Source organism: Sylvia atricapilla, chromosome 3, assembly GCF_009819655.1.
Source record: "Sylvia atricapilla isolate bSylAtr1 chromosome 3, bSylAtr1.pri, whole genome shotgun sequence".
Taxonomy (NCBI): domain Eukaryota; kingdom Metazoa; phylum Chordata; class Aves; order Passeriformes; family Sylviidae; genus Sylvia; species Sylvia atricapilla.
In genome coordinates this window covers 48,128,573-48,153,710 of record NC_089142.1, presented here as the reverse complement: position 1 = coordinate 48,153,710, position 25,138 = coordinate 48,128,573, and the positions used below count along the sequence as shown (strand labels likewise).

The following is a 25,138-nucleotide window of genomic DNA, read 5'->3' as shown; positions in this document are numbered from 1 at the left end:
GAATGAGCATTCCATCCCACTGACATTTGGGAAAAAGAAGTGCCTAGGGCCGCAGATACTGAACTTAATTAGCATGTTGACATTTTCCACAGCCTGGCATTCATATCACCTTCCACCTTAAGAACTGGCAAATCCCTTCATTATGATTTAGAGGTAATGCCCTTCTGCCAAGAACCCTAACCCAAACATGGTATAAAATACTCATCCAGAAGCCTGGCTGAGCAGCACTTCATGGCATTGTGCTCTGAAGACTGCCAAACCTTCTGGCAGAAGGACAGAGGAAGGTGATCCACGACTGCCATTCCTAGAAAGCTGCCCAGCCATAGCAGAGCTTCAGCTGACCTCAGCTTCCCCTTCAGCCTCTCACATGGGAGAGGAAAACCTCAACCAGCTGAGGACCACAGCACTCTTAAACACCACAAATTTTAGTAGTGATGAATGAAACAGATGGATTTACACAGTTAGTCCGTATTATGGAGCAGAGGATTAGCTACAGAGCCTGTAAGAGGTGCTCAGTTACACAGTAACTTGGCAGCAGTAAAGCAGGTGGTATAGTCTTTGAGTTCATGTGTCATGGGAAGTATTTCTGTAATGCTGTTACAGGCCTTCCACATCCACATTAGGATAAATTTCAAGGCAACTGTTAGCAGTTTCAGGGCGCTGCTGCCCTCTGTGTATTGATACCTGCACTGATACCCAAATAATGAGCCATTTTGTAAGCCAGAAGTGTTTTGTAGAGAGGGAAACATTCAGAAAATGAAAAAAGCTCCAAACTCAAATACTGATCACTGCCAAACAAAACCCCAAAACATTTAGCTTATATATACTGAAGTAAACTGCTATTTCAGGCCAAACCTGCCATGGAGGCTTCCAGAGAACAGTCTGCCTTTACTTTCACAATTGGCAAGTCACACAAACAAGGTCTTTTGTGCATAACTGACAAGCACAGTTTGCTTATCATCCATCAGTTCTACAGGTTAAGAGCAGGAAAGATATGGTGCTGTGGTTTTCAGGTTATTTTTTTTAATCCATTCCTATAGCAAACGGCTCCAGAAATTCATAAAGAGCTAATAAACAGAAAAGGTTTCATATGTCAGCTTAAGCTCACCAAGGGTGTTAACCAAGGGTGATTATTCAAAGCTATGTACAGGAGATACTGGGGACCATCTGTCTAGTGGCAATGCAAGTAGCCTAAGCTAGCACTCTTCTCAAGACAGATTCAACTGTCTTCTCCCCTCACACTCCATGTGGCTGACTTAGTCCTTAGTTTGGTGTTTTGGGGTTTTTTGCTTGTTTCTCTTAAAAAAAAACAAAACAGTGAACTGAACCAAAAGTTCCTCAGAGAGCTGCTCTGGGGACAGATGGATACTAGTTTAAAACTGAGTACACCTCCTTTGAAACATTTGAACTCAGAGGAGACTAAAATAATTTTAACTCCTTGCAAAGCTTCAACCATTGCCTACAAGATGTAAAGGAAAATGGACCAATTTCCAAAGCAGAGAGAAAACTGTATGCAAGGCCATCCAGGCTACCATAATTTTGGTGTGATTACAAAATGTGATTTTATTAGCTGAACAATCAAGAAAGACAAACCAGTATTTGGTTTAGCTCATCAGTGTGAATATCAAAAACACTAAGAAGCTCCCATGGTTTGTCTGAAAACACATAAGAGTTCTGGCTCTGTACACAGCAAAGCCAGACACATTTTTAACAGTGCAAGGCAGTCTAGCAGTCGACTCATGTCTAAACCCATTTTGAACCCAAACTTAGTAATTCTCACATCTCCTTCCACCAGAAAGCTTTCCTGAACCTAGAATGTTGTCTGGAAATGGTAAGACAATAGCACTTCATAAGCAGGCTCAAAAACAGGACCCAGAAGGCTCTACTTTCTTTTAGAAATGTGGAAAAAGAAAATGTGAAATGCTTTCCAATCCTTCTAGGGAATTACTGTAGCCCTCCTGTTGAAACAGGGCTGACATCCAGTAAAATACTTGAGAACTGCTAGGAGATAAAGAGGGTGCATGACCATGACCCACTTCTCGTGGCTCTCCGGAGAAACAGCACGCGTTTAATTCCCTCTGGATGAAGATTGCACTGATCCTGGGTCAGTGCTCCAGCCTGCAAACTAGTAACTGGATCTGAAAGCTTATTACACACATGCTATGATGTGCTTTCTCTCTTAATGAGTAGTATATTTGTGCTGAGTCTAAATTAAATATAAAGTAAACACAATACAGGTGTCACAACTGCAACAGGTTTCTAAGCTGTGAACAGCTTAGGGGAAGGAGATTAATCAGGCAGAAAATTAAGAGTCTTACCGAGCACCTGTCCTCCACGCTTCCCTGATAAGCTAGTTTTAGCTAATTCTTCATGTAGCACTTGGACTTAGGCAGCAATCTACTCAGCATGCTATTTTGGAGTGAAGGCTAAAGCAGCAAGCCACCTAATATCCAAGGAGACCCCAGATACTCATCTCACAGCTCAGACTTTCACTCTGCAAACAGGGTTAAGTACTGACAATTTGCAGGCCTGCAGCACTTTGGTACCTCTGGCCAGAAGACTACCTCAGTACTCTTCTGACACCAGCACAGTTACTCTATGAGAAGAACCCTCTCCTACCTCCAGCTACATGCAAGTTAAACATTCAAACCGTCTTTTACACAACAAAACAATTATCACCAAATTTCAAAGGTAGAATTTAGGACATTCTATCTAAAAAGCACTGAAAAATGTCCAAGCAATTTTATTTTTCACCTTAAGAATTTAATTTATTGTTTCACAGAGGAAAAAAAAAATTAAAAGATACTATGCCAGAGGTGTATTTATATTTGTGTACACAGATCAATATATTTAGGACAAAAACACGCTTAAAAAAGGATGAAATGAAGCTTCATTCACTCTTTAACAACGTGCAAATCAGCAAATAGTGTAATTCAAAACTTATACTATATTTATTTCAAGTACAATCAAGCATAATTAAAGGAGACTTAAAGAACTATATTATGCAGACCACAGAATAAACTTGAGGAAACAGCACATTTCCATTAGTATCCTAGTTATTTGTGCCCTCTGGTGGAAGTACTTTTATTTTGAACATGCCATGTAGCTCACAATTATCTTCGGAGACAACTTTAATACAGTAAGTCCAACATGGAATAGTCCAAATGAGAAAAAGACCTTGATGCTGTTTAATACCCAACTTTTATGTATTTAATAATGCATGCAAGAGATGTGGTGGTGGAAGAAAAAGATATTGCAATACATAATTTTCAAACAATCCAGTTCTTACCTGATCTAAGCTGTCCACAACCCTTGCACACAAGAGAGCTCCTGGCAGGTCAAAATAATTATCATACAAATAGTATTTAGCTGGAAAAAATAATTTAAAAAATATGCTTTAAAGACCTCTGTATTGTATGCTTTAATCACAAATAAAAATTACATTTAAAATAATAATGTAAGCCCCTAGTTGGATTTTAAGCATTATCTGTTTCCCAATCTTTGTTAACAATGGGTCACCTCTGATTGTCATATCTGGCAACTAAAAGTTGTTTACCTATATGAAGGCAGTGAGATTTTAATAAGACATTTTAAGATTCTAAAAGCCCAGATGAAAGGAAAGGGGGAGAATCACGAGTTTTAATTCAGGACAGTATCTTTCAACTCTTCCAAAATACCTATTTCCCTAGCAGTGAAAACACAAGAAAAGTGTTTAAGAAGTTCAGACACATTTGGACAGACCTGACACAGTCATGTCCTTTGCACACACATGCTGCAGACAGTGTCTCTGCCCAAGGGGAGGCGTGCTCACATTATTACATCAGTCCCCAAAACAGAACTGTTTCAGGAGGGTGCAAATGAGCCCCCAGACTATGGTCATGCTCAACAACTCTCTTCAAGGAGTGAAATGACTTCACTAGTGATTATTCTTTTTTTCATGATGTTTCTGGGCTGTCTCTTAGGTATATTCAAGAACAAGTCAGCAAAATGGAGACTAAAATTCACAACAAAGATCAAATGCATGTTTCAGTGAAAAAGAAAAGCACATTTCCCATATGACCAAAGGAAACCTTTCTCTTCCTCCATTTTGCAAAAGATCATTTGCAATTTAAAATAAGCATTGAATTTGCAGTCAGCAAAATCTCAAGGAAAGTATCTCCATTACATAACATTAAAATGCACCTTAAGTGAGCACTTCCTGTGTGTTACTCTCAACTGCCAAGATGAAAGTAAAACAGAGAGGAAACAGAGCAAGAATGCAAACCTAGCCACAGCTCCTTCAAAGTGACTCCTATCTTAAGAACAGGAACTTCAAATGCAAGGGGAGTTTTGTTTCTAGACCTGCTTTGTTCTTTGCACCTGCACCTAGACCTCCAGTAACAGGACTGGTGGCATTAAGTCAACAATTCAGAAAAACTAAAGATTTGTCGTAAATGAGAAAGGACATCAGTCAGCAGGTATTGAGCAATTGTATTGTGCATCACTTGTTCCTCTTGGGTGCTGAGGCTCTGTCTCCTTATCACTACAATAATCATTAGTAGCATTATTAATATATTTATTATTAAAACTTGTAGTTTCAATTATAAATTGTTCTCAAGCCATGAGATCTATCGTTCTTTCTGGGCCTGGACATGGCAGGAGTGAATGAGTAGCTGTGTGGTCCTCAGTTGCTGGCTTGGGTGAAATCATGATACTGGTTGTATCAGTCTACTTCATCAAGAGACAGTGTGCTCACCACTATAACCAAAACAGGCTTATAATGTCAGTTCATTTGTCATATGTCACAAATATCATGAAATAAATTTAAGGTGAATTCTAGTACTAGAAATTAAAAACACATAAAAACCAAGTCTTCCCCAATACATTTACCTGCTCCAGTAATTCCCAGTTCAAGTATTTTTAAAAATATGTGTTAAGAACTAACAGTACGAAGCACTGAAGTGACCAGAGCAATTTCAAAGAAGAGGACATGCTAAAGTATAGCTACCTGTGCGTGAAACCATTCCACTGACTGTATTAAAATGCTTCCACTCCTTTCTTCCATAGATCTCCAGGATCTCTTCAAATGTCATGCTCTTTGTGCCATGGCTTGCTCTATTCGAGGCATTAAGTTGTTTATAAAAAAAACCAAAACAAAACAGAAAAGAGTTGAAAACATCCAAACTACTACTTGTGCAAAGTAACACACTGCAACTGAATTACAGTGCATGCAAGCTGATCAAAACTGACTCTCTTTATAGCTTAGAAGTTTCCCAGGACGTACTGAGCTTTTATCATCTACATTCTAGTTCTCAATAAAGGCCTTACTACACAAAGGTTTGGTTGGCTGGGGGCACAGCTACTGTGCCTCACCTGCTAACACAACCACTCTGTATTGCTCGAATGTTTTCAATTGTGTGAGGACACTCACTATACTTGAGCTATCAATATACACTGCACAATAAAGCACAGTGCAGAAAGCCAGTACATCATTCTGAAACCTGGTAACATTCACAGAATGCAGGGCAGAACTCTGGAAAAGTGCTAGTTTGAGCCCAGCAAGCAGCTTTTTAGTACATAAGTATACACAAGCCTTTTTAGGCATTAAAAATTAAGTACTTGGACCATCAAATTTTGTCCCATCTTGCAGCAAATATAAGCAATGCCAGGAGAGGTAACCCTGTACCACTCTTCCCTTTAATGAGGTATACCCTGTAATCTTGAATTCTGCATTTAGTACTCAAAAATTCATGCTATTAAATGGATTTTGGGATACACAGCCATGACTCAAAAGCATTTCTTTCTTCTTTTAATGAGATTCTGATTTTCCTTAGCATCTTCAAGCTCCTTCTCCCACATGTTATCAGGAAAAAAAAAAAAAAGAAAAAAAAGAAAGAAAAAAAAAGAAGTATAACCTGCCTTACATTCTAAATATCAAAGATTTTCATTCCGGAACAAAATTAGGGAGAAACGGGACTGATGATAGGATTTATGTACTTTAGATACATTTACTTTCGAGATTTTTTTTATTCAAAATAGCAGCTTATTATATTAAAAAAAAAAAAAAAAAAGAAAGAAAAGGAGGGAAAGAATAACTAAAGATTTACTGAAAGTGATGACTGAAAGCCAAACAGCTTTTAAGTGAAGTCCCCCAGAATTCCGAAAATGCATGTATCAGTTTCTGTGGTTAATTTATCTCAGGCTATTTAAATTGTATGTTGTAAACTTGCAGAAATTTGAATGTCTGTGGCACAAAGACAATAGTCATTCCAGTCATTAGTATTAGTACTACCTCCCAAGCCAGGTCACTCCCAATCCAATGAAAAACCTTACCCTGGATTTTAGCAGAACTGGACAAAGAGTACATTGGTAGCCATAAAAAAAAAAATGAATTCACTTTCAAGATCAATATGTCCTTAGAGTCGCAGATTTTATTAAAAATGAGATATTATTTACTACCAGCTAACATCAAAACATTACCAAAAGATTCCATATGTAACGATAAGAGAAACTGAGCACAACATTACCAAAGAGTATTTAAACTTTTACATCTAATGAATGAATGCATCCTGAAATAAGTGTTTTAAATATTTGTAAAATTGAGAGATGGCATTTATGAAGGGAATAAATTGTTAGTGTACTTAACAACACAACTTACATTTAACAATATAGATTTTGTTAACATTACCTTAAAACTGTTCCATCTTCTGCAAGTTTCAGGAAGTTTCCTTCTTCAATATCCAACACCAAGCCTTTGCAACTATGAATAAATTAATTTTAAGGAAGAAACAAAAAATTAGTGCTCTCAGAGGACTGTCATCTATCAGCATATAAATTTAGAGACTGTTATATTGGTTGGAGGTTTAAGGTCCAAACATATAAAACTAAGAAACGTGATACTTAAATCACTTCTATTAAAGATTTTCTTTTTGTGGAAACTCCTTTAGTTATTACTTAACTGGTAACACCAGTTATTACAGAAAAGAGAGGTAGAACTCAATCAAACTCAATAAGCTAAGAACACGTGAAGCAGAAGCATTGCCATGCTAGCCAGCACTAACAAGGGGAAGAGTTGACAGCATTGGAGACACTTGGCAAGAGTTTCTAATTCTCCCTAATAAATCCTTATCTTCCAGATAACTGAATCTATATTTGCTTGGGTTCTTTGAAAAATTAATTTGGAGTTCAGTGGTTAGAATACAAATGAATAAATGAGACTGAAGAAGTAATGACACCTATATGCCATGAAGGCAGCAAGCAGATGCCAACCTTTCATGAATAACTCCTGGGCAGGAGCAATGACACACTTGTTACCAGCATTGTGGACTTGCAGGTCCATGTTAATGAACCTCCTGCTTCAATAAGAGAACAAACCCAAGATATCTAGGGCTGAAGAAAGGATTTCTTGCATCACAGGCCTCAAATCATGACTAACAGATACATTGCTTCTAGATACAACTTCTCATGGAAGTCGAAATTAGTCTCATTGGAAATGATCCTGTCAAATACTGAATTGTAAAAACCATACATTACAATGCACACATTATTTTAAAAAATCCATGGGTTTCTTCTAAAAATATCTAGTGGTTACCTGGCATTCAAGTCTCCACACCCATGGCCTAGATAATAACCTCATAAGGTAAAAAAAGATCAAGATTCAAGTTCCTGCTCAGAGACCACTGGGTTCAGAGCAGAAACTTGGGTTTGCATCTTTTTGGGTTTGCGTCTTTTTTATCACAGCGTTGTGCCTGATGTCCCACCCGAGGGCCAACTCCTGGCACATCACCTTTCTGCAGTTTCTCAGAAGGCTGTTGCGATTAATCTGCCTTACACAAATAAAACAATATCTGTTGAGATAAAAATGACTAAATCTGATGGTTATTGTTGAATAGAATGTAGAAGAGAAAGACAACACCTAAAATAAGAGAGTGAGACTAAAAGGCTTGTGTCCAGACAGCTGGAAGCACAGACAAAGCAAGCTTTGTTTTTTTGCTCAGTTCTCTCTTTGAAATACATTAGAATTATCTCATGACAAATACTTCTTAGAACAAGTATTTAAAACTGTAATTTTGGATTTATCCCTTGGGCTTGACAATCGTAACATTAACTGCCTAAATAAACGAAGCTGTTTTCCCTGCTTTATAAAAATAACAGCATAAAGTAATGATGACATTATTTTCAATGTACTCACCAGAAGTCTAAGTTGCCTGGAGGTAGAGTCAGCAAGTCTTCATCATATCCCTTCTCCGTTACCAGATACTGGGCAAAGCTATCATATATTAGCTACAAATGAAAAAATGCATACATCCATTGGATCAATTAAGTGAGATCAAAGACACTGCTTCCTTGAAAAGTGGCAAGACGTGAGTGTTAGTGGCTCCTAATCAAAATCAAACCATGGAGCTAAGGGCCCTGCTGTCCCACTGCCTCCACTGGGAAATAGTGCCTGAGGTTATTTCTGTCAGGGCTGGAAAACATGAGTCCTGGTGCAATGTGACCAGCACAACCCAGGTTATAACATTCTACTTTACAGTCCCTGTGCTTCAAGACTGTTGGGAAATCAAGATGGTAAGTACTTAAAATACTATTTACTTCATTCACCATTATTTCCCCCTCCACAATCCTTTTTTTAATTTTTTTTTTTTTTAATTTTAAATGTCACAGCTACTGAGATTCAACAAGCAGCTTCCAAACCAATAAACGTTTATCCTTAGGAACATTTTAAAATTATTTGAAGGAATTTATTTTGAAGTAAACGGTTATTTTGAACAAACAGTTATTATTTCTAAATTCAAGTGGCCTAGCATGACACTCAGCAATTAATGTACTGTGCTTGTAAAGTTTTACATGAGGCTCTTTACAAAACATGGAGATGCTGGCATGTCCTTAAATACCATCCAAAAATAGTAATTGCTCCATTTTTCTCATGGTTCCTTCATTAAACCTGTTCCCTGGCCTTTTTTCTTTAATTACAACAGATGCTCTTGGAATTACTATGAATAAGGTCTGAGAAAGACAAATATGAAAGCCAATGCTGAAACAGTAAGTACATCTTCAGCTGGGCCTGTCAGCCTTTTAAAGTATTTCACATTTCCAAGAGATAAGGAGGCATGCAATGAGCATGTGTCAGCTCGTTTCTGTCTCCTGTGAGAACATGAAGAGTGTACCAAGTTTAGTAAAAGTTCTGGGATTTTTTTTCTCCATTTTGTTCACTGGTTGGTTAGCATTTTTAAAAAACTCTTTAGTTATCAATTGTCTAATGTTTGCCTTCATCAGACAGAAGTTGTATCAGCAAGAACCTGCTTGTGTGTGGCAAGACTATGGAAGGTAAGCCCAGTGTTACACAGTTTCCACCTCGAGATTTAAGAGCTCATACATTTTATTGTTACTGTTGAACCCTCTTTTGTAAGCAAGATGCCTCTTCGCTTAAGTTCACACACAGCTAAGGAAAGCAATGCACTTTTTCAGCACAGGATGCACTGCCTATTAATAAATGGGACAGCTCGTGAACATTTGTTTCTATACCAAATTCTGAAATCATCTTGTGATCAGCGTGGGAGTCCTGTGCAGTGCAAAATGTACTGTAAGTGAAGGGAGGCAAAGAAAGGTAGAGATTGAGACACCATAAGCATCTGCGGCACAAGACAGCGCCAGAACAGAGTCCTGACATCAACAAAGAAGGACGAGTCAATGTAAGATTACCGGGGAGTTTAAAAACGAAAGTGACAAAGGCGGGAAGGCACAGCACAGACAGCGGTTCCTCTTCAAAAGAGACCACAGGGCTAAATCAGAGGTGCTGCATGCCTCTAAACTCGGCGTTTTATTATAAGCGCCAGAAAGTTCGCAAAGGTCTCCTGTCCAGAGTGCTGCGGGCCTCCCGCTCTGCAGCATCTCTGCATTTGGCGGGCGGGCTCTACCTCTTCCTCAGCGCCGCTACGGCCAGGAAAGAAGAACCATTTCCAAGGAAGGAGACATGGCTGTCCTCTCCGCTCGGGCAGAGAGGCCTGCTGAGGAAGCGCCCGGCGAGAGATGCACTTGCGTTTCTCTTATCTCCCGTGGATGCCTGCCGGCCCCGGGCTCGCTGTCCCCGCCGGAGGGGTGCCGGCCCCGCTCCCCGGGACGCGGCGCTTTGCCTTCGGCGGGGCATGCGGCGGGAGCGGGGCCCCTCCCGCGGCTCCCCTCGGCCGCGCCGCCCGCACTCACCCGGGCGCTCTGCGGGAGGTGGTACCGGCAGAGCGTGTGGTCCAGGTCGAAGCCCACCACGTCGCACTCGGCCAGGGAAAAGTGCTGCTGCATCGCCGAGCCGGCGCCGCCGCCGCAAGCGGGCGGAGGAGGAGGAGGAGAAAGAGGCGGGAGGAGGAAGGAGCGCGGGCGGCGCTTCCTGCGGAGCCGTGCCGGGCAGAGCCGAGCGGGGCCCGCGGGACACCCTGGGCCCGCCCCGCCCCGGCGGGACCGCCCTCACCTGCGGAACAGCCCCTCGGGGCCCGCGATGGAGGGGCGGGCGCAGGGAGGATGGCCGGAGGCGTGTCCAAGCGCTCGAATTCGAAAAGCACGCTTCCCGCCGCGGCTTTGTGCGCCCTGGAGTAGGCGTGGGGACGGGGGCTTCCTGCTCGTCTGGCAAGCGGCAGTCTTCGGGGCGTGCTTTCTGGGAGGACTTGTTGAGCAGGGAGTAGGTGGGGAGCAGGAGTCAGCCTTGGTTAGTGACAGGACAGCTGGTTCCACACCTCAAGGGCCCTACCGTGGACGAATAGCGTATATAAGTAGAAAAACACTACCTGCTGCTTCATTATGCACCCTCAGCACGTTTGCGATGACACCAAGCTGTGTGGTGCAGTCGACTCGCTGTGGGGAAGGGATGTCATCCAAAGGGACCTTGGCAGGCTTGAGAACTCGTGACGTTCAACAGGACCTAGAGCAAGGTCCTGCACCTGGGTCGGGACAATCCCAAGTGCAGGCTGGACACAGAACAGCCCTGAGGAGAAGGACCTGGGGAGTATTGGTGGAGGAGAAGCTCAACATGACCCGGCAATGCGCACTTCCAGCCCAGAAAGCCAACAGTGTCCTGGGATGCATCAAAAGAAATATGGGCAGCAGGGCGAGGGAGCGGATTCTTCCTGTCTACTCCGCTCCTGTTATGTCCACCTCTGGGATATTCCCAACAACAGAAAGATGTGCACCTGCTGGAGTGAGTCTTGAGGAGGGTCACAAAGGTAATCAGAAGACTGGAGCACCTCTCTTATGAAGACAGGCTGAGAGAGCTGGGGTTGTTCATCCTGGAGAAGAGAAGGCTTCAAAGAGACTTTAGAGCAGTCTTTCAGTACCTAAAGGAACTTACAGAAAAGCTGAAGAAGGATTTTCTACAAAGGCATGTAGTTAGAGAAGAGCTTTAAACTGAGGCTAGGTTTGGATTAGATGTAAGGAAGAAATTCTTTCCTATGAGGGTGATGAGGCACTGGAACAGGTTGCCCAAAGAAGTTGTGGATCCACCATCCCATGAATAGTCGAGGGTTAGGTTGGATGGGGCCCCAAGCAGCCTAGTGGAAGGTGTCCTTGTTCATGGCAGGAGGGTTGGAACCCAATGATCTTAAAGGTCACCTCCAAGGCAAACTGTTTTATAGTTCTATGTATCAAAGTCCCTACAGGGTATACTGTATACAGTAAACCACACTATGCTGTGCATTTGGCTGCGGAAAAACCAAAATTCCATAGGTAATTCCATAGCTACCATAATTTATTAACAGGTTCGATAATCAGAAACAAACAAAAAAAAAAAAGAATAACATTAGGAACAGTACAGTCTGTGTCCAGAATACATAAACAAATGAGCTTTTGATAGGCATCTGCTGGATAAATAATGCAGTAATGCAATTAGAAAGAAAGTGCTGTCTGAGAGAGGGTACTGTATTTGGGGAAAAGCAAACAGATGAGAGTTGCATTGAGGTAGTCTTGTTCTCAGTGGTTGAACTTGAATATAATAAGGACTGAACTCAGGATGTTAAAACAACTGTGCTTGTTAGCCCTGTTTGAAGGACCTCCTTATTCCTCAATTCTTCTCTCTGTAGACCAATGACACCATTAAAACTTTGTTTTGATTCACAAAACATGAAAGATCCTAGTTCAATATATTGTAAATAAATATATTTTCTTTTTAAAATTCTCATATGGCTAAAAATAGAATAGTATAAAAGGTTTTTGGATTGAGAGCAATTGTTAAAAAAACATTTAATGCAAATCATCTTTTCCAGTGTCGCCTTCCTGTGCACAGCTGTAAGTGCTGTGTTTTGTAGGTGGATAAGTTTGAGTTCATAACCATAGCAGGGTGCAGCAGAAATTTTGATTATACCAAATTAACATTTGACTTTTGCAGGATTACTCAATGATACTTTGGTATTATAGAGAAAGAGGCTTTTGAAAATACATTCAAATAGTAAATAAATACAAATTTCTTATATATTAAGAGATATCATGTACTTATATATTAAGATTCAGTTTGCTATGTTCATGTAGACACAGATGAGAGAAATTGACTAGCATGACCTCTCACATGCATTTAAAAATACCACAGAGTTCAGTATCAAATTAGGAAATGAACTAGACAGGAAAATACATAGAAACTAGGAATAAAATTCAAAAACGCTAGTAGTAGGACAGGATGAGCATTTAAAGTGTCAGAGCAAGATAGAAATGGATTGCATAATTTTCCCAAAGCCCACTTTACCAGCAGCTTCTTTTAAAGATTCTCCGAATCTCCCACAGACACTAATACACTTTCTAATGCTGCTCTGTCTGTATATATATGTGTACCATATATTATATACTCACACCATACATTATATATGTTTACATACCATAAATTATGTATAATGATATGTACATGTGTTTTAGACATATGTTAAAGAAATACATATATGCCTAAATACATAAAAATTAACATGTATGAAACCTGAGCATATAAAAAAGGTACATCCGAGACCTAACACACAAGAGGGGTAGGAACTATACAGATGAGGCAACAGCCTGGAAACTCAGAGCCCAAGACAATTTACCTTCCTAAAGCTGCTCACTTCAGAAAACACAGAGCAAATTCCTGTCCCACTGAAGTTGATGGCCACAATTTTGATTGACTTCAGAAGGTCCAAAAGGTGACCCACAGTTAGTATTTCATGCTATTCACATGTGAAGTTTGTCTGCCTCACGGATTATATCAGTACAGTTATCTTATTGCAGTTACAATTTTTTTCCTGAAAAGGATTCAGGTAACTTCCAAGATAGTGTTTAGGTTATGGCATTTAAAAGGTATAACTTTTCTTGCTAATAAACATTTTATACAAAATCTCACCAAAACAGAAACTTAACACACCAAAGTGTTGAAACATCTGAATAGATATTAAAAACTATGTATTCATTGATAGAAATAATAGGATGATTTGGGTTAAAAGATCATCTAGTTTAACCCTGTGGTCACTGTATTAACTGTCAACTGAATGTAATCTTGAACATCCAGATTTTGTTAATGCAGCACAATTATATTGGTAGCAATGACAAGCTATCATAGAATTTACAGTGCAGAAGTACTAATCATACTTATCTTAAACCACTTTGTGTAGGGAACAATATTCACCTGGGGAGGGATTCAGCAAGTTAAATTTCAGGTACACGAAGCTGAAGATTAAATCAGAAGTTTGACAACAAGAAATAGAGAAAATACTGATGAAGAGAATTGGTTTTCAGTTCTGGGGAAAGAGAAGATAAATGAGAGAATAATGCTTTATCTTCAGTATTCACTGCACAAGCCTGATAATAGTTTTGGCAGTCTACTTTCAGCACATATACACCATATTTTATTTCTTTTTCTGTTATCTTAAAAGTATTTTGTCTCTCAGTTTCTTTTTCAGATGAATTTTTAAAATATGCTGACGTCTCATTCTAGGGCTTTTCTCAGAAAAGAGCTGCCTTTAATGAAAATCATCTGCAAAAACTGAAGTACCTTAGTGTATTTACAACACTATTTCAGCCCTGTCCTTGAGGTTTGATGGCACCATGAGACACTCAGAGATGTCCACATAACTGAGGTGGAACTGTTGGGCTATCAGATCCTAACTGAATTTCTTTTGCCCCATGGTTAATTTATGCATCACAATAATTTCTTTTATGTTGTAAATATGGGGTAATTGGCAAATTTTTTTTAAAAAAATCACAAATCCTGTCCTCGTAGGGGAAATTTCTAACTGGTCACTCTATAGGAGATAAATTTTCTTGTGGTGTAGCACTCCTGAAGACCAGCATTCCTCAGGCTGGGGCTGCAAGGCTGCCTGGAGGAACATTCCCTGTCCTGATTCATAGACACCCATAGAGCCAGGAGGAGAGGGCAGTGGCTTCTGCACACCCTCTGCACCCTAATGCTTAGCAATGTGCAGGAAACGTGTGAAGTGGGCGATCTGATGTGTCAAAGCCTTTTAGAAATACAGAAAAGGAGCATTTTGGTTTCCATCCTGCCTCATCATGCCAGCTTTCCATGCAGAACAGGCTCCTAGCACTGGGTACCTTTAGAGCGCAAGAGCATACTAGCATGTCCTGCAGAGCAAAAGGGACATAACTGAGTGTGGTAACATACATAAAAGCACGAGAAGTGTCAAAATCCTAGCCGTCACACAGAAGTTGAAGGCCTCTGAAAAAGACGAGTGGTGCAGCTCCTGGCTTTCTTTGTCCTTAAGAGGGCAGCAGTACAATACACTGGAGCATCCCTCTGAGTTAGCTGAGAACCATCTGTGCCTTAGTCTATTTCACTTTCCTTCAACTTCATCTCTTATCCTTAGACTGTGTAAGTTGACTTTCTTTGTGCCAGCTATGCAGTTGTAGCCGTTTGTCTACTTTGGCAAGGGTTATAAGGCTTTTTAGTTGCACACGCACACATGCACAAAAAAAAAAAAAAAAAAAAAAAAAAAAAAAAAAAAAAAGCAAGCAGGGACCCTCATATTGTTACAGGCAACGATGATATGTGAAAATAAGAATTTGAACAACTATGGATCATTTTCATTTTAGACAAGGAACACATTCCTACACAGAAGTAATCTCAGAACATTCTGGATTTTTTCTCTGTTAGTTTGTTAGTTTGTTAGTTTTTAACAAATGAAAATACTTTTGGAGTAACATTTGTCAAACCAAAAGTGTTGGGGTTTGGTGGGTTTTTAAATATGTTTTTTTTTAGCACCCTGCTAAGAGATGAGCCTCAGGTTTGCACTTGATTTAGCTTTTAACACATGAAGTTGTTCAGTGCACAGATATAAGAATGTCTCACAGCCTAGTATCCCTACCCTGAAGCATCCTATGATGCTTCAGTGGGATTCTTCATGCATTTATAGAGGACTGTTTGGTTTGGTTCCTTGATTTTAAGGTTAGGACACTAAGAAAGAGACATTTGTTTAGGAACCATCACTAGAATAAGTTCAGGATATACAGAATTAGGAATATGACTTACTACAGAGTGATATTTTGGAAATAATAGGTCTATCAACACTAACTTATATTAAGGGTAAGCTTTATCTCTGCAAGACAGCGAAATCTGTCAAGAATATATTTTCTTTGAAAAACACTATCACTTACTATTCCTTTAGTAGATTTTTAAAAGTTGAACAAAGTACTATATAATCTTCAAGGCATCCCTCTGTGGCACACAGGATACCTTGTTACTAGGTAGAGAAACTTGGTGAATATGCTTAAGTATTGATCAGGATTTAAGATTCGATTAAACTCCAGTGATTTCAGAAGTTTTATTCTTTATTGGGTTGTTTAGGTGCCTTTTTATATGGTACAAAATATGAACACATCAACCTTCTAGTGGTATTAAACACATAAAATTTATAGTGTCCTGCTGGGATTAGAACATCTAATTATATCTGGCACCTCAGTACCAGATATATAATATAATATAATATAATATAATATAATATAATATAATATAATATAATATAATATAATACAATATAGTATAGTAGAATAGAATAGAATAGAATATGTATTCCCTACATTCTAAATCACCAGCATAGAAATGAGTCTTAGGACACTGAAGAGACAAGATTGCCAAAACTAAACCCAATAGTTCATCAAAAGGTTAAACAGGCAGTAATCCACTAGGTACTCAGTCTCTCAAAAGCCTTCTTACTGCCCTTATCATCTCTCTCAGATCTTGTAATCTACCTCAGGCTGTTCCCACACAACATGAAAGAAGGAAATGAAAATCAATTTTTTTTGTCAGAATGATTAATAACCAAGACTGATTGCTGGACCCTTAGTGAATATATATTTTAAAACCTGGCATAGTTGTTTAAAGGTACTTTGAAAGATTTTTCTTTTTGACCTGGATGACTGTTATGTTTAGTCAAAACAAATTGCACTAGAAATATGGACTTTTGGGGAAACCACACTTCCAAAGTTTGTATTTAATAGTCAGAGAACTGTGCAGTTTCTATGACCTACGGGACACTGCCTTATTTTTCCTGTTTCTTTTTTCTTTTCTTGGTTTTTTTTTGGATGTTAAGCATAAAATACAGGAGACTACTCAGTTCTCAGTCCTCATTTCCCATTTATTCATGGTATATTCAAGAACAGATAATTTAAATAGCTTATAGCTTCAATTTCTTCTTAAGTAAAACAGGAATATGTCTAATTCAGACATTCTGAAAATCTTTGAGTTGTTCAAGTAAATTGCAGGCTTACATTTCAAGCTTGACATTTGCTGGTTATTGCATTAAAAAAAAAAAAATCTAGTGTATTCCAATACCCAGTCTGTACAAAAGAACAGGGCTATTGAACAGCTGGTGGGAAATGCCACAACTGTAACACTGCAGACTTGAAGATAACAGAACTAGGAACACTGTAACAACAGTTCTTCTGCCCTGGGGCAGGATCAATCTGACTACAAACATCCTTAAAAGTCAATTGTCAACTTCTTTAAAAGTATCTCTTTGAAAGAGCCACTGAGGCAATTTCCTCCAATGTTAATAATCCTTATATGCAGAACACAGAGTTTTCACCCTCCCTTCATTTCAAAACAAAGTCTCTGTTGCTCTAATGCATCTTTTTTTCTTGTGTTGTGTCTTATTCCTAGTAGATGTGAGAACCACATCATTATGCACCTTTCTTTTATTTGGAGACTGCTACTATGTTTTCCCATGGACTTCTTTTATTTAATTGTTTAGGTTCCTTCCTTAAAGGCTGAGAGGTTTTGAGCCTGCTTATCTTTGATTCTCTATCTGGTCGATATTCATTCATCACTCCATTATCAAATTGGTCATTATCAAATTTTCTGGAATACAGGATCAAAAACTGGGCATGTTGCTCTAGTTTCGATCTTACTAGGACTGAGTGCAGAACAATTTATCCCCACTGTAACATAAGACAGCAATCTGTGCTTTCAAACTAACATACTAAAGTTACTAAATTAATTACAATCCTTACCATGCTGGCATTTTCAAGATCAAATTTTATCCTATCACTATGATGAGTAGAGAAATCAATTTTATTCTTCTTTAATTATAAGCCCTTTCTTAAAGTGCTATTCAATACATATTTTTTCTGTATGTGTTTATTGCTGATTATAATGAGAGTGATATTCCTTGGGGCTGCAATAACAAAAAAGTTAATATTAACGCTTATAAATGGAAAATATAGGAGCTTATTTTGAGTACAAGTTGCATTTGATATTTACTGTTCTGCTTCTACCTCTAGAGGGTGTGTAGTAGTGGTCTGATGGAAGGATAAAAAAAAGTATGCTGCATTTTGATAAGATGGAGGTGATGTGGAGGAATGTATACTAAGCTTCAAGAAGAGTCCATCATGCTAATATAACTGTTTAAATATCTGTACTCTGTTTTTTTGCATGTCAGTGAAGCAGGTCTCTTCTGTTTTTAAAAAAACTATGTCTGCATTTAGCTACCTTCATGTTCTTGACAGGGAGAGAGGCAATTCTGATGAGGTTTAAAGTTATGGAAGCAAAGACAAAGGAATATAAATTTGCGAAAAAATTTCAGAGAAAGAAGGTGAATTATTTTTTCTACAACAAGCAAATTCTGTATCAGAAGTCCTTACTGAAAGTAAGGATAATCATCAAAGCTGCTGGCTTCCTCTCCCCTTTCTCTGTGTTTATAAAGATCATGTCTTGCATGTTGGACAATGCTTTGTACAGCATCTCATTGTGCAGCTGTGAAAGACATGCAGCAGAAAGAAAAGAGGAGGTAGGAAACTATACGGAAACTTTCTGCATCTTTAGGGAGAGAAAAGAATACTGAAATGAAAGGAAGAACAGTAAGAAGATACATAGTTGCAAGACAAGTTGCATCTGTTCGTGAAACTTTGGATTTTGAGCACATAGAAGCAGGTCAGACAGATGCTGAAGCACAGTAAAGAAATGACTTCATATACCATATTTTTACTTTTACAGAAAAACTATTCTAAATGTAAGTCAAAAACAGATTAAAAAATAATGATACAGGAACTAAGGGTTAAAAGGTAATCCTACTTTCAGTTAAACCAGTGAGTATCTTGCCACTTCTTCATAGTAAGACAAACATGATTCTAAAGCCTTTTACGCTGGATCGAGTCTAGAAATTGGTCATCTAAGTATTGATGTTTGTTGACCCTCAGATTGTACCTATGTATCTGAAGATGGGTAGGTAAGATAATGTTCTTCAAAGCAGTTGTGCCCTTGGCCATGGCCACACTATGGTGTTTAAGATTTTGGGTTCCAGAGTTTAACACATACACTGGCTGCTACTTATTAACATAAATTTGAAGTATACGCCAGTTTTATAGCTTTCTTTCTGCCTATCCTTTCCTTTTCATGGGGAAAATATGTAAGTGCGCATCCTGAGGTTGCTGTGGGGCACTTTCAATTCCGTTTCCTCTGGCTTATGAAGAGTGTCTTACCTTTTGTTCTTTATATGGCATCTCACTGTGAAAGGTAAATACAGCAGAAAGAAAACAAGAAGTAGAAAACCATTTAGAAAACATACAAGGAGAGAGGGACACCTAGTCAGGAAGGTGGGTGGACCATGCACAGGATTCATATTGAAACTCATTACAGAAGCAGTCCTTTTCCTATAGAGAGATTTTAGATATATAAAATCCTAATGCATGCACAATTAATGGAAATGAGTTTTGTTTAAATATGTTCTAGCAGGAAGAATAAAAGTAAGATGGAGTAGAGAGGGAGGTGCTGATCTCTTGTCCCTGAGATCCAGTAACGGGGTGTGTAGAAATGGTTAAAAGTTGCACCAGGGGAGGTTCCAGCTGGATGTTAGGAAGCATTTCTTTACTGAGAGGGTGGTCAAACGCTGGAATGTCTTCCTAGAGAGGCAGTTTGCACTCCAAGCATGTCAGTGTTTAAGAAATGTTTGGACAATGTCCTTTAAAACTTGCTTTAACTTTTGGGCAGTCTTGAAGTGGTCAGGCAGATGATCACTACAGGTCATCTCCAGCTGAACTGTCCTGTTCTGCTCAGAAAAAAGAAAAAAAACAGATAGTTTCTCTATTGGTTTTGCATGTCATATTTCAGTAATCTAAGGTAACTAATAAGATATATTCCTTTATATAGTATATTAATAATTCTCGTAGTAAATTTTAGCTGTCTGTGAGATGCTGCCTTTTTGAGGTACAGGGAAGGTCAGGAGAGAGTGCTGGTTTTATTTTTGGAAAAAAAAACCCAGGCACTTTCATTCACAGGTGAAAGTACAGGAGCACAGTACTGTGATACACTTCTTCTTTGCATCCATCTTTCTTTGGACTTCTCTGCTTCTTTTGATACAATTCTGACTTAAGATAAAAATGGTAAATCATGTTCACAAGCCATCTATGTCATAGAATGCAAAGTTTTATAGAGTTATGTGAGAAATGATCTTGACCCATCATAAAATCTTCATAAATATATACACATTCTAAATTTAAATGCTACTCATAACAGGGTCAGGTTTGGAATATATTTTCTTAAAAGAATGGCAAAGTCATGTTTGCTGATAATTCTTTGTCATCCACTTGCCATATTTTTCCCACACAGAGATAAATTTGATTAGAAGTGTTTTTCATGCCTTAGAGAGCTATTGCTCTTTGGTTTTATTCAGAGGCTGCTTCATAGAAAGCAAATTAAGTTACAATTTTTAACACTGTGGACTGTATATCATTTAGAATAATGTACAGTGAACTGAAAAATAATGGTTGAGGTCTGGTCCCATTGCAGATAATGGCAAAACTCACATTAAGTTTGAGCAAAGTGGGATCTGTTTTTTTGAACAAATAGAGGAAGTCTCTATTCTGTCAAGCCTTGACAGAACCTTATTCCTCTCTGTTAATTTGTTGTCAGATGTAGTGTGTTTCAGGTCCAAATTCTGCTAATAAATAAGCAACCTTCATCACCAAAGCACTTGAAAGTATACTTTTAATGTTTTCTAGGGTAGAGATGGATTACTGGATCAGCCTTATGGAAATAAATAGCCAGGGTTTTCTCATTACAAATTCAAAAAGATTTCAAGTTGGAAAATGCAGAATCAAGTATATCTCTACGTCTTTGTGGATTTATGGTGTAAGATAATAGACAAAATCAGGAAAGGGATTAATCAATAAGAGTAAACAATTTTGTCAAGGGCAAAATTATACACATAATTCATTTTCACTAAAAAAAATGGCAATTTGCAAATTAGAGAAACAAAATGGAAGTGCTGATTAAAAGGAATATAAAAAAGCTACAAAGTGGTAGTAAAGTGTTCCATTTTAATGCGCAAATGGAAAGGAATATAGCTGAAAAGACAGCTGTAATAAAAAAAATCACTATGCTTTATTTCAGTTTGTTACCTTAAAAAAACTACACAACTTTAAGATGGTTAGTCATTTAAATTATTCCCCAAGAACAGATTCAAAGCAATATGCTTTTTTGGTTTTCTGCTAACTTCTTTAAAGATCACATTATTTGAATATTTTACTTTGCTGAAAGGTTTGACTTGCTTTGTCATAATGCATTATGAAGTTTTTCTGAGCAAGGTAATAATGTCAAATATTTAAACTAACATGCATTAAATGCAGCAGTATAGCTTTTGGCTTGAAAAAGGTTATACAGTATGGAAACTGATGCTTCAGGCATCATAGATTATTTTATTACAATTCTTGTATTTTATACCTTAATTTCTCATTTCCCTACATGGAGTTTTTTCCTTTTACAGAATTCAATGCAATTATGAAGGAAAATGTTTGTTTCTGTTGTGATCTCATAGGAAAAACTACTCTCCTTTTCAATTTCCAATTTAAACTGACTCATGTTTCATAGCAATACTATTGATGGATATTGCCTTGGAATATTTTTTTTATCCCAGCAGAGCATGGTTCAGACTGCAGTTCTTCTTTGCATGATGTAGGGGAATAGTTTCAAGCACCACATATCATCAGTACTGAAGACTGAGTCTCAGTGATGTTCACTCCTTGTCTCTGAAATATGAATCAGCATATTTATGTGTTGAAGAATCCATTTTTTCGGAAACTCCCAAGTTTTTATGCAATTATGCCTATAGTTCCATACAGAGCACATATAAACCAATAATTGTAGGAAATATCTTAATGCAAACTCATACAAAATAATTTTCAAAGGCATGGAACACAAATCGAACTTTTATCAAAACCAGGCTTTTGAAATATTGTGGGTTCAAATCTTATCTGTACTTATTTTATATAACTTAGTCTGATACCTTAATTCATGCAGAACAGGACCTGATTCTAAAATCACTTCAATTAATGTCAGTGTTGCAGATTAGTTTTGTATTAAGTTTACTAAATGATGTAATGTTAGCACATTATTCTTCTGTCCATTCTCTTAGTCAACTAAGAGAAATATGTTTCACCACCCTGTTTAAACATGATTGTTTTGTAGAATAAGGCCTAAGGGATATTGACTCTAAGTTAATTAGAATTTGATTTAATGGATTTAGAGGACTTCAAATTAATCCTTTAAGCAGGCATAAGGCTCCTTGCGAGAGTCTTACTTACATTGGACTTTATAGGCAATATATAGAATATAAAAAGTAACTTCAGATATCTGTCATCCTCAAACCTATAACATCAGTGTGCACTCTTTTCTTTGTGGAACAAGGAAATATACATTAAAAGCAATGGGAAATTACCTAGCTTGAAGGGGGAAACTACTGCTTGATTGAATAGATTTGCTCTCTTTTCTAAAGTTTAAGTTCATGTAGTCCTGTCAGACACAGCTTTTAAATGATCAATCTTTGTTTCAAGGTGTTGCATATTTTTAGAAATTACCTGCAATATTAGTGTTTGGCATCTTTTATAATACAGGGACCAAAATATTAAATTTCAGTATCCATACTGTAAATGTGCCATGCTGGTTATAATAAATTACTCTTTCTTGCTAGCTGGCACTGGCTGCAAGAATGAGGTGAGTTCCTTGTATCCTCAAAACATTTTTGCCAATAAAATTAATCAATATCTCTGATTAAGTCTTTTACAGTCACTTTACCTCCAGTAGCTTATTTTTTGAACAATTTCTGCTCTGATATTCAGACTCCAAAGCAAATTAAATAAAGATACTGAAGGCCAAAGAGCAACACAGAAATGTTTGGCCTCCTTTTGCAAAAAAAAATAAATATCGTGGTATGCAAGACAAAAGAAATAAATTAAGCTAAGGAATAAGTAATGCAAGGATTATTCTATTAAATTATTTGTAATACAAATGTAGAGGACTTGAACAACAGTTTATATTGAAAAGCCCCTGATTATACATGATTACCCTCATTCATTCCAAACTGTGAATATGAAAATCAGGATTATAGTATTTATCAGATTTTATTTTTTTCTGTTAAACCAGCAAGAACATTTTTATTACATGCTAATTTTCTTTTCTTGCCTGTGATAAAATTATATAGTCTCTAAACCATTAAGAGTACTTCTTTAGTTTCAGAAATGCAGTGAATCCTCAATAAAGTCACTAACATGGGAACAAAAACCTTTGCAGAAATTACTGCAGTGTCTGGCCACCACAGCTCACTTACTGTCCTGTCCCACATGGGGTAGGAAATCTGCTTAGTGGTTCTCAGCAACTCCTATCTTCTCCCTTTTTGAGAAGTCTTTTAAATCTGATTAATGACTTTAATGGCTATTTGTTGAAGTTTGCTTGGCTAATACATAGTACTAGTCCTGAAGACCAGGATGAGGAGAATCTAATTTATAGTTATTGATCACTCCCAGAAAAAGTCTTTCTATTCTTCTAAAGCCAAGCAGGGATGTAAATTGAGGGAGAAGAAGAATTTAGTGAGATTAGGTAGTCATATACACAACTATTTGTAGGCTTAAGCCCTGTTGTAGCTACAGTTATAAATAGCTGGTCTCAGTGAATGCAGTGTGATTTCTAATGTATTTGTATGTTTGTTCCTGTGTGTAAAGGTGGGACTTGATCCTGAAAACAGTTGTGCATTGTACAGCTTCATTCTGTATGATGCAAATGACTTTGTTGTCACGATGAAACTATTCTGGGCAGTTTGCAAAGCTTTGCCAAACTAATGTCCAAGTTGCCAGAACCAAAAACCATTACAGGAAAAGTCAATCAAATATGCAAACTGAAAATTGCTAGATTACTTAGTAGTAGTTTCTAATACTCTCTGCTTTCATTAAATGTAGGTAATTCTTTAAAGAAGACTAATGAAAGTAGTTTCTTTATCAATACAGGCTTTTCTTTCCTTCGGACAATGTTATCCACATGGAGGAAAAGTAAATATCTCTTGTATATCTGTGTTCTTACTATTATGTGATAATCATTGCTGTCGAAAAATTATTTCCAGTGGTGCTTCAGAAACTAAATAAGATTATCTGCAAAATCAGTGTACCTTTTTTATCAGACCCTAAAGAGGATGATGTTTAGTGATGACTTGATGTGTATGATACTTCCTCCTTTATTTAATTTATTTTGCAGCGTTGCAGAAGTGTGTGTAAGCAGTTCCTCATTCCTCTTCAGTGGAGATGCACCTGATATTAACATTATCACTTTCAATGGAGGTATCTTTTAGTCATCCCACAGTCGATCGTTCATCATTATCCTTCTGCCTCTGCCACGGGTCTCCTCATTCAAATGAGATACATGATGAAAACAAGTGACTTTGGTTTCTGTTATTTAGTTGTTTTCTTTCTAGTGAAGTAAAACCACGGAAGTCAGCAACTCTAAATGGAACTGAGAGATGTGTAACTGGTTTGGGAAAACAGCACCAAATTTCTGACAAAAAAAAAAAAAAAAAAAAAAAAAAAAAAAAAAAAAAAAAATATTCAGGTTTTTTAATCATCAGGAAGTAGATCTGTTTGTGAGTTTTGATTTATCTCAATAAATAGACTCTGATCTGTAAGAGTTTGTCTTTTACTGAAATGCCACCACTGTGTGCAGACAGGCTATCACATTATCTTCTGTGCTTGCTGCTCCTGCTCCAGCCATTCCACGTTTGCGGCTGTGGTGATTTCCAGGAGTTACCGAGCTTGGGTTGCACTGCTGTGATATGGCAGCCAACCCTTCAGCCTGCAATATCCAGACACCCATGCTTGGTCTGTATGCTGGATTAGAGATGCTTTAGAAGTGGGAATATACTGGTCAATGCAGTGTCCTTGGTTACATGGTAACTGGAAAACAGCTGTTACTTTTATATAGGGTTGATTTAATTAGCCAGCCACCTAGAGAAATGCTTTTTGGATAGTGCCTTGGTTTCCTTAAAATACAGAATAAGGAATGCTTTAAAATATACTGCTTTATTACTGTAAACCATGTTTGTTTTTCCTTGTAAAAAGTGCCCATCCCAGCTGAATAAAAAAAATAAAAAAAGCCAGAGGGTTGGTTTGTGGGGCCTGTACTTGGCAAGGAATGTGCCCGGGTGTGTGAGGGCAAGAGCCACAGGTGCATTCCCAATGAATGTGTCTGCCAGTCTCAGGCAAGCAAAGACTGTGAACCAAATCCAGTACAAACCAGGAAACAAAAAGAAATATTCATTCAAGCTGTCCACGTCAGACTGCTGAGAAAGCAGGCAGGTCAGTTTGGTTAATCATTGCCAAGGCAGACATTCACTACTGGTCATATGACCAGACCACATCTGAGATAAGAAAACACCCATCCCAAGCAGAAGGAATGGGA

The 25,138-nt window shown here is 38.0% G+C and overlaps 1 protein-coding gene and 1 long non-coding RNA gene across 5 annotated transcripts in view; both read right to left on the bottom strand.

The window, feature by feature from the left end:
* The window catches only part of NT5DC1 (5'-nucleotidase domain containing 1), a 123,282-nt gene extending 112,942 nt beyond the window's left edge, over nt 1-10,340 (bottom strand). Inside the window, exons 1-5 of one of the 3 annotated variants that reach the window (XM_066315304.1) lie at nt 10,183-10,340; nt 8,171-8,262; nt 6,668-6,739; nt 4,988-5,094; nt 3,290-3,369 (exon numbers count right to left, since the gene is read on the bottom strand). In XM_066315304.1, the coding sequence (XP_066171401.1) occupies nt 3,290-3,369; nt 4,988-5,094; nt 6,668-6,739; nt 8,171-8,262; nt 10,183-10,275 (444 nt within the window). In that variant the 5' untranslated portion in view covers nt 10,276-10,340. The remainder of the gene's footprint in view (nt 1-3,289; nt 3,370-4,987; nt 5,095-6,667; nt 6,740-8,170; nt 8,263-10,182) is intronic. The other 2 variants (XM_066315306.1, XM_066315307.1) reach the window with 2 other exon arrangements.
* LOC136359053 (uncharacterized) overlaps nt 1-24,305 on the bottom strand; it is a 945,479-nt gene extending 921,174 nt beyond the window's left edge. For both annotated transcript variants that reach the window (XR_010743216.1, XR_010743215.1), the window contains exon 1: nt 24,244-24,305. This is a non-coding gene — a long non-coding RNA (uncharacterized lncRNA). The remainder of the gene's footprint in view (nt 1-24,243) is intronic.
* Between the last annotated feature and the right edge of the window lie 833 nt (nt 24,306-25,138).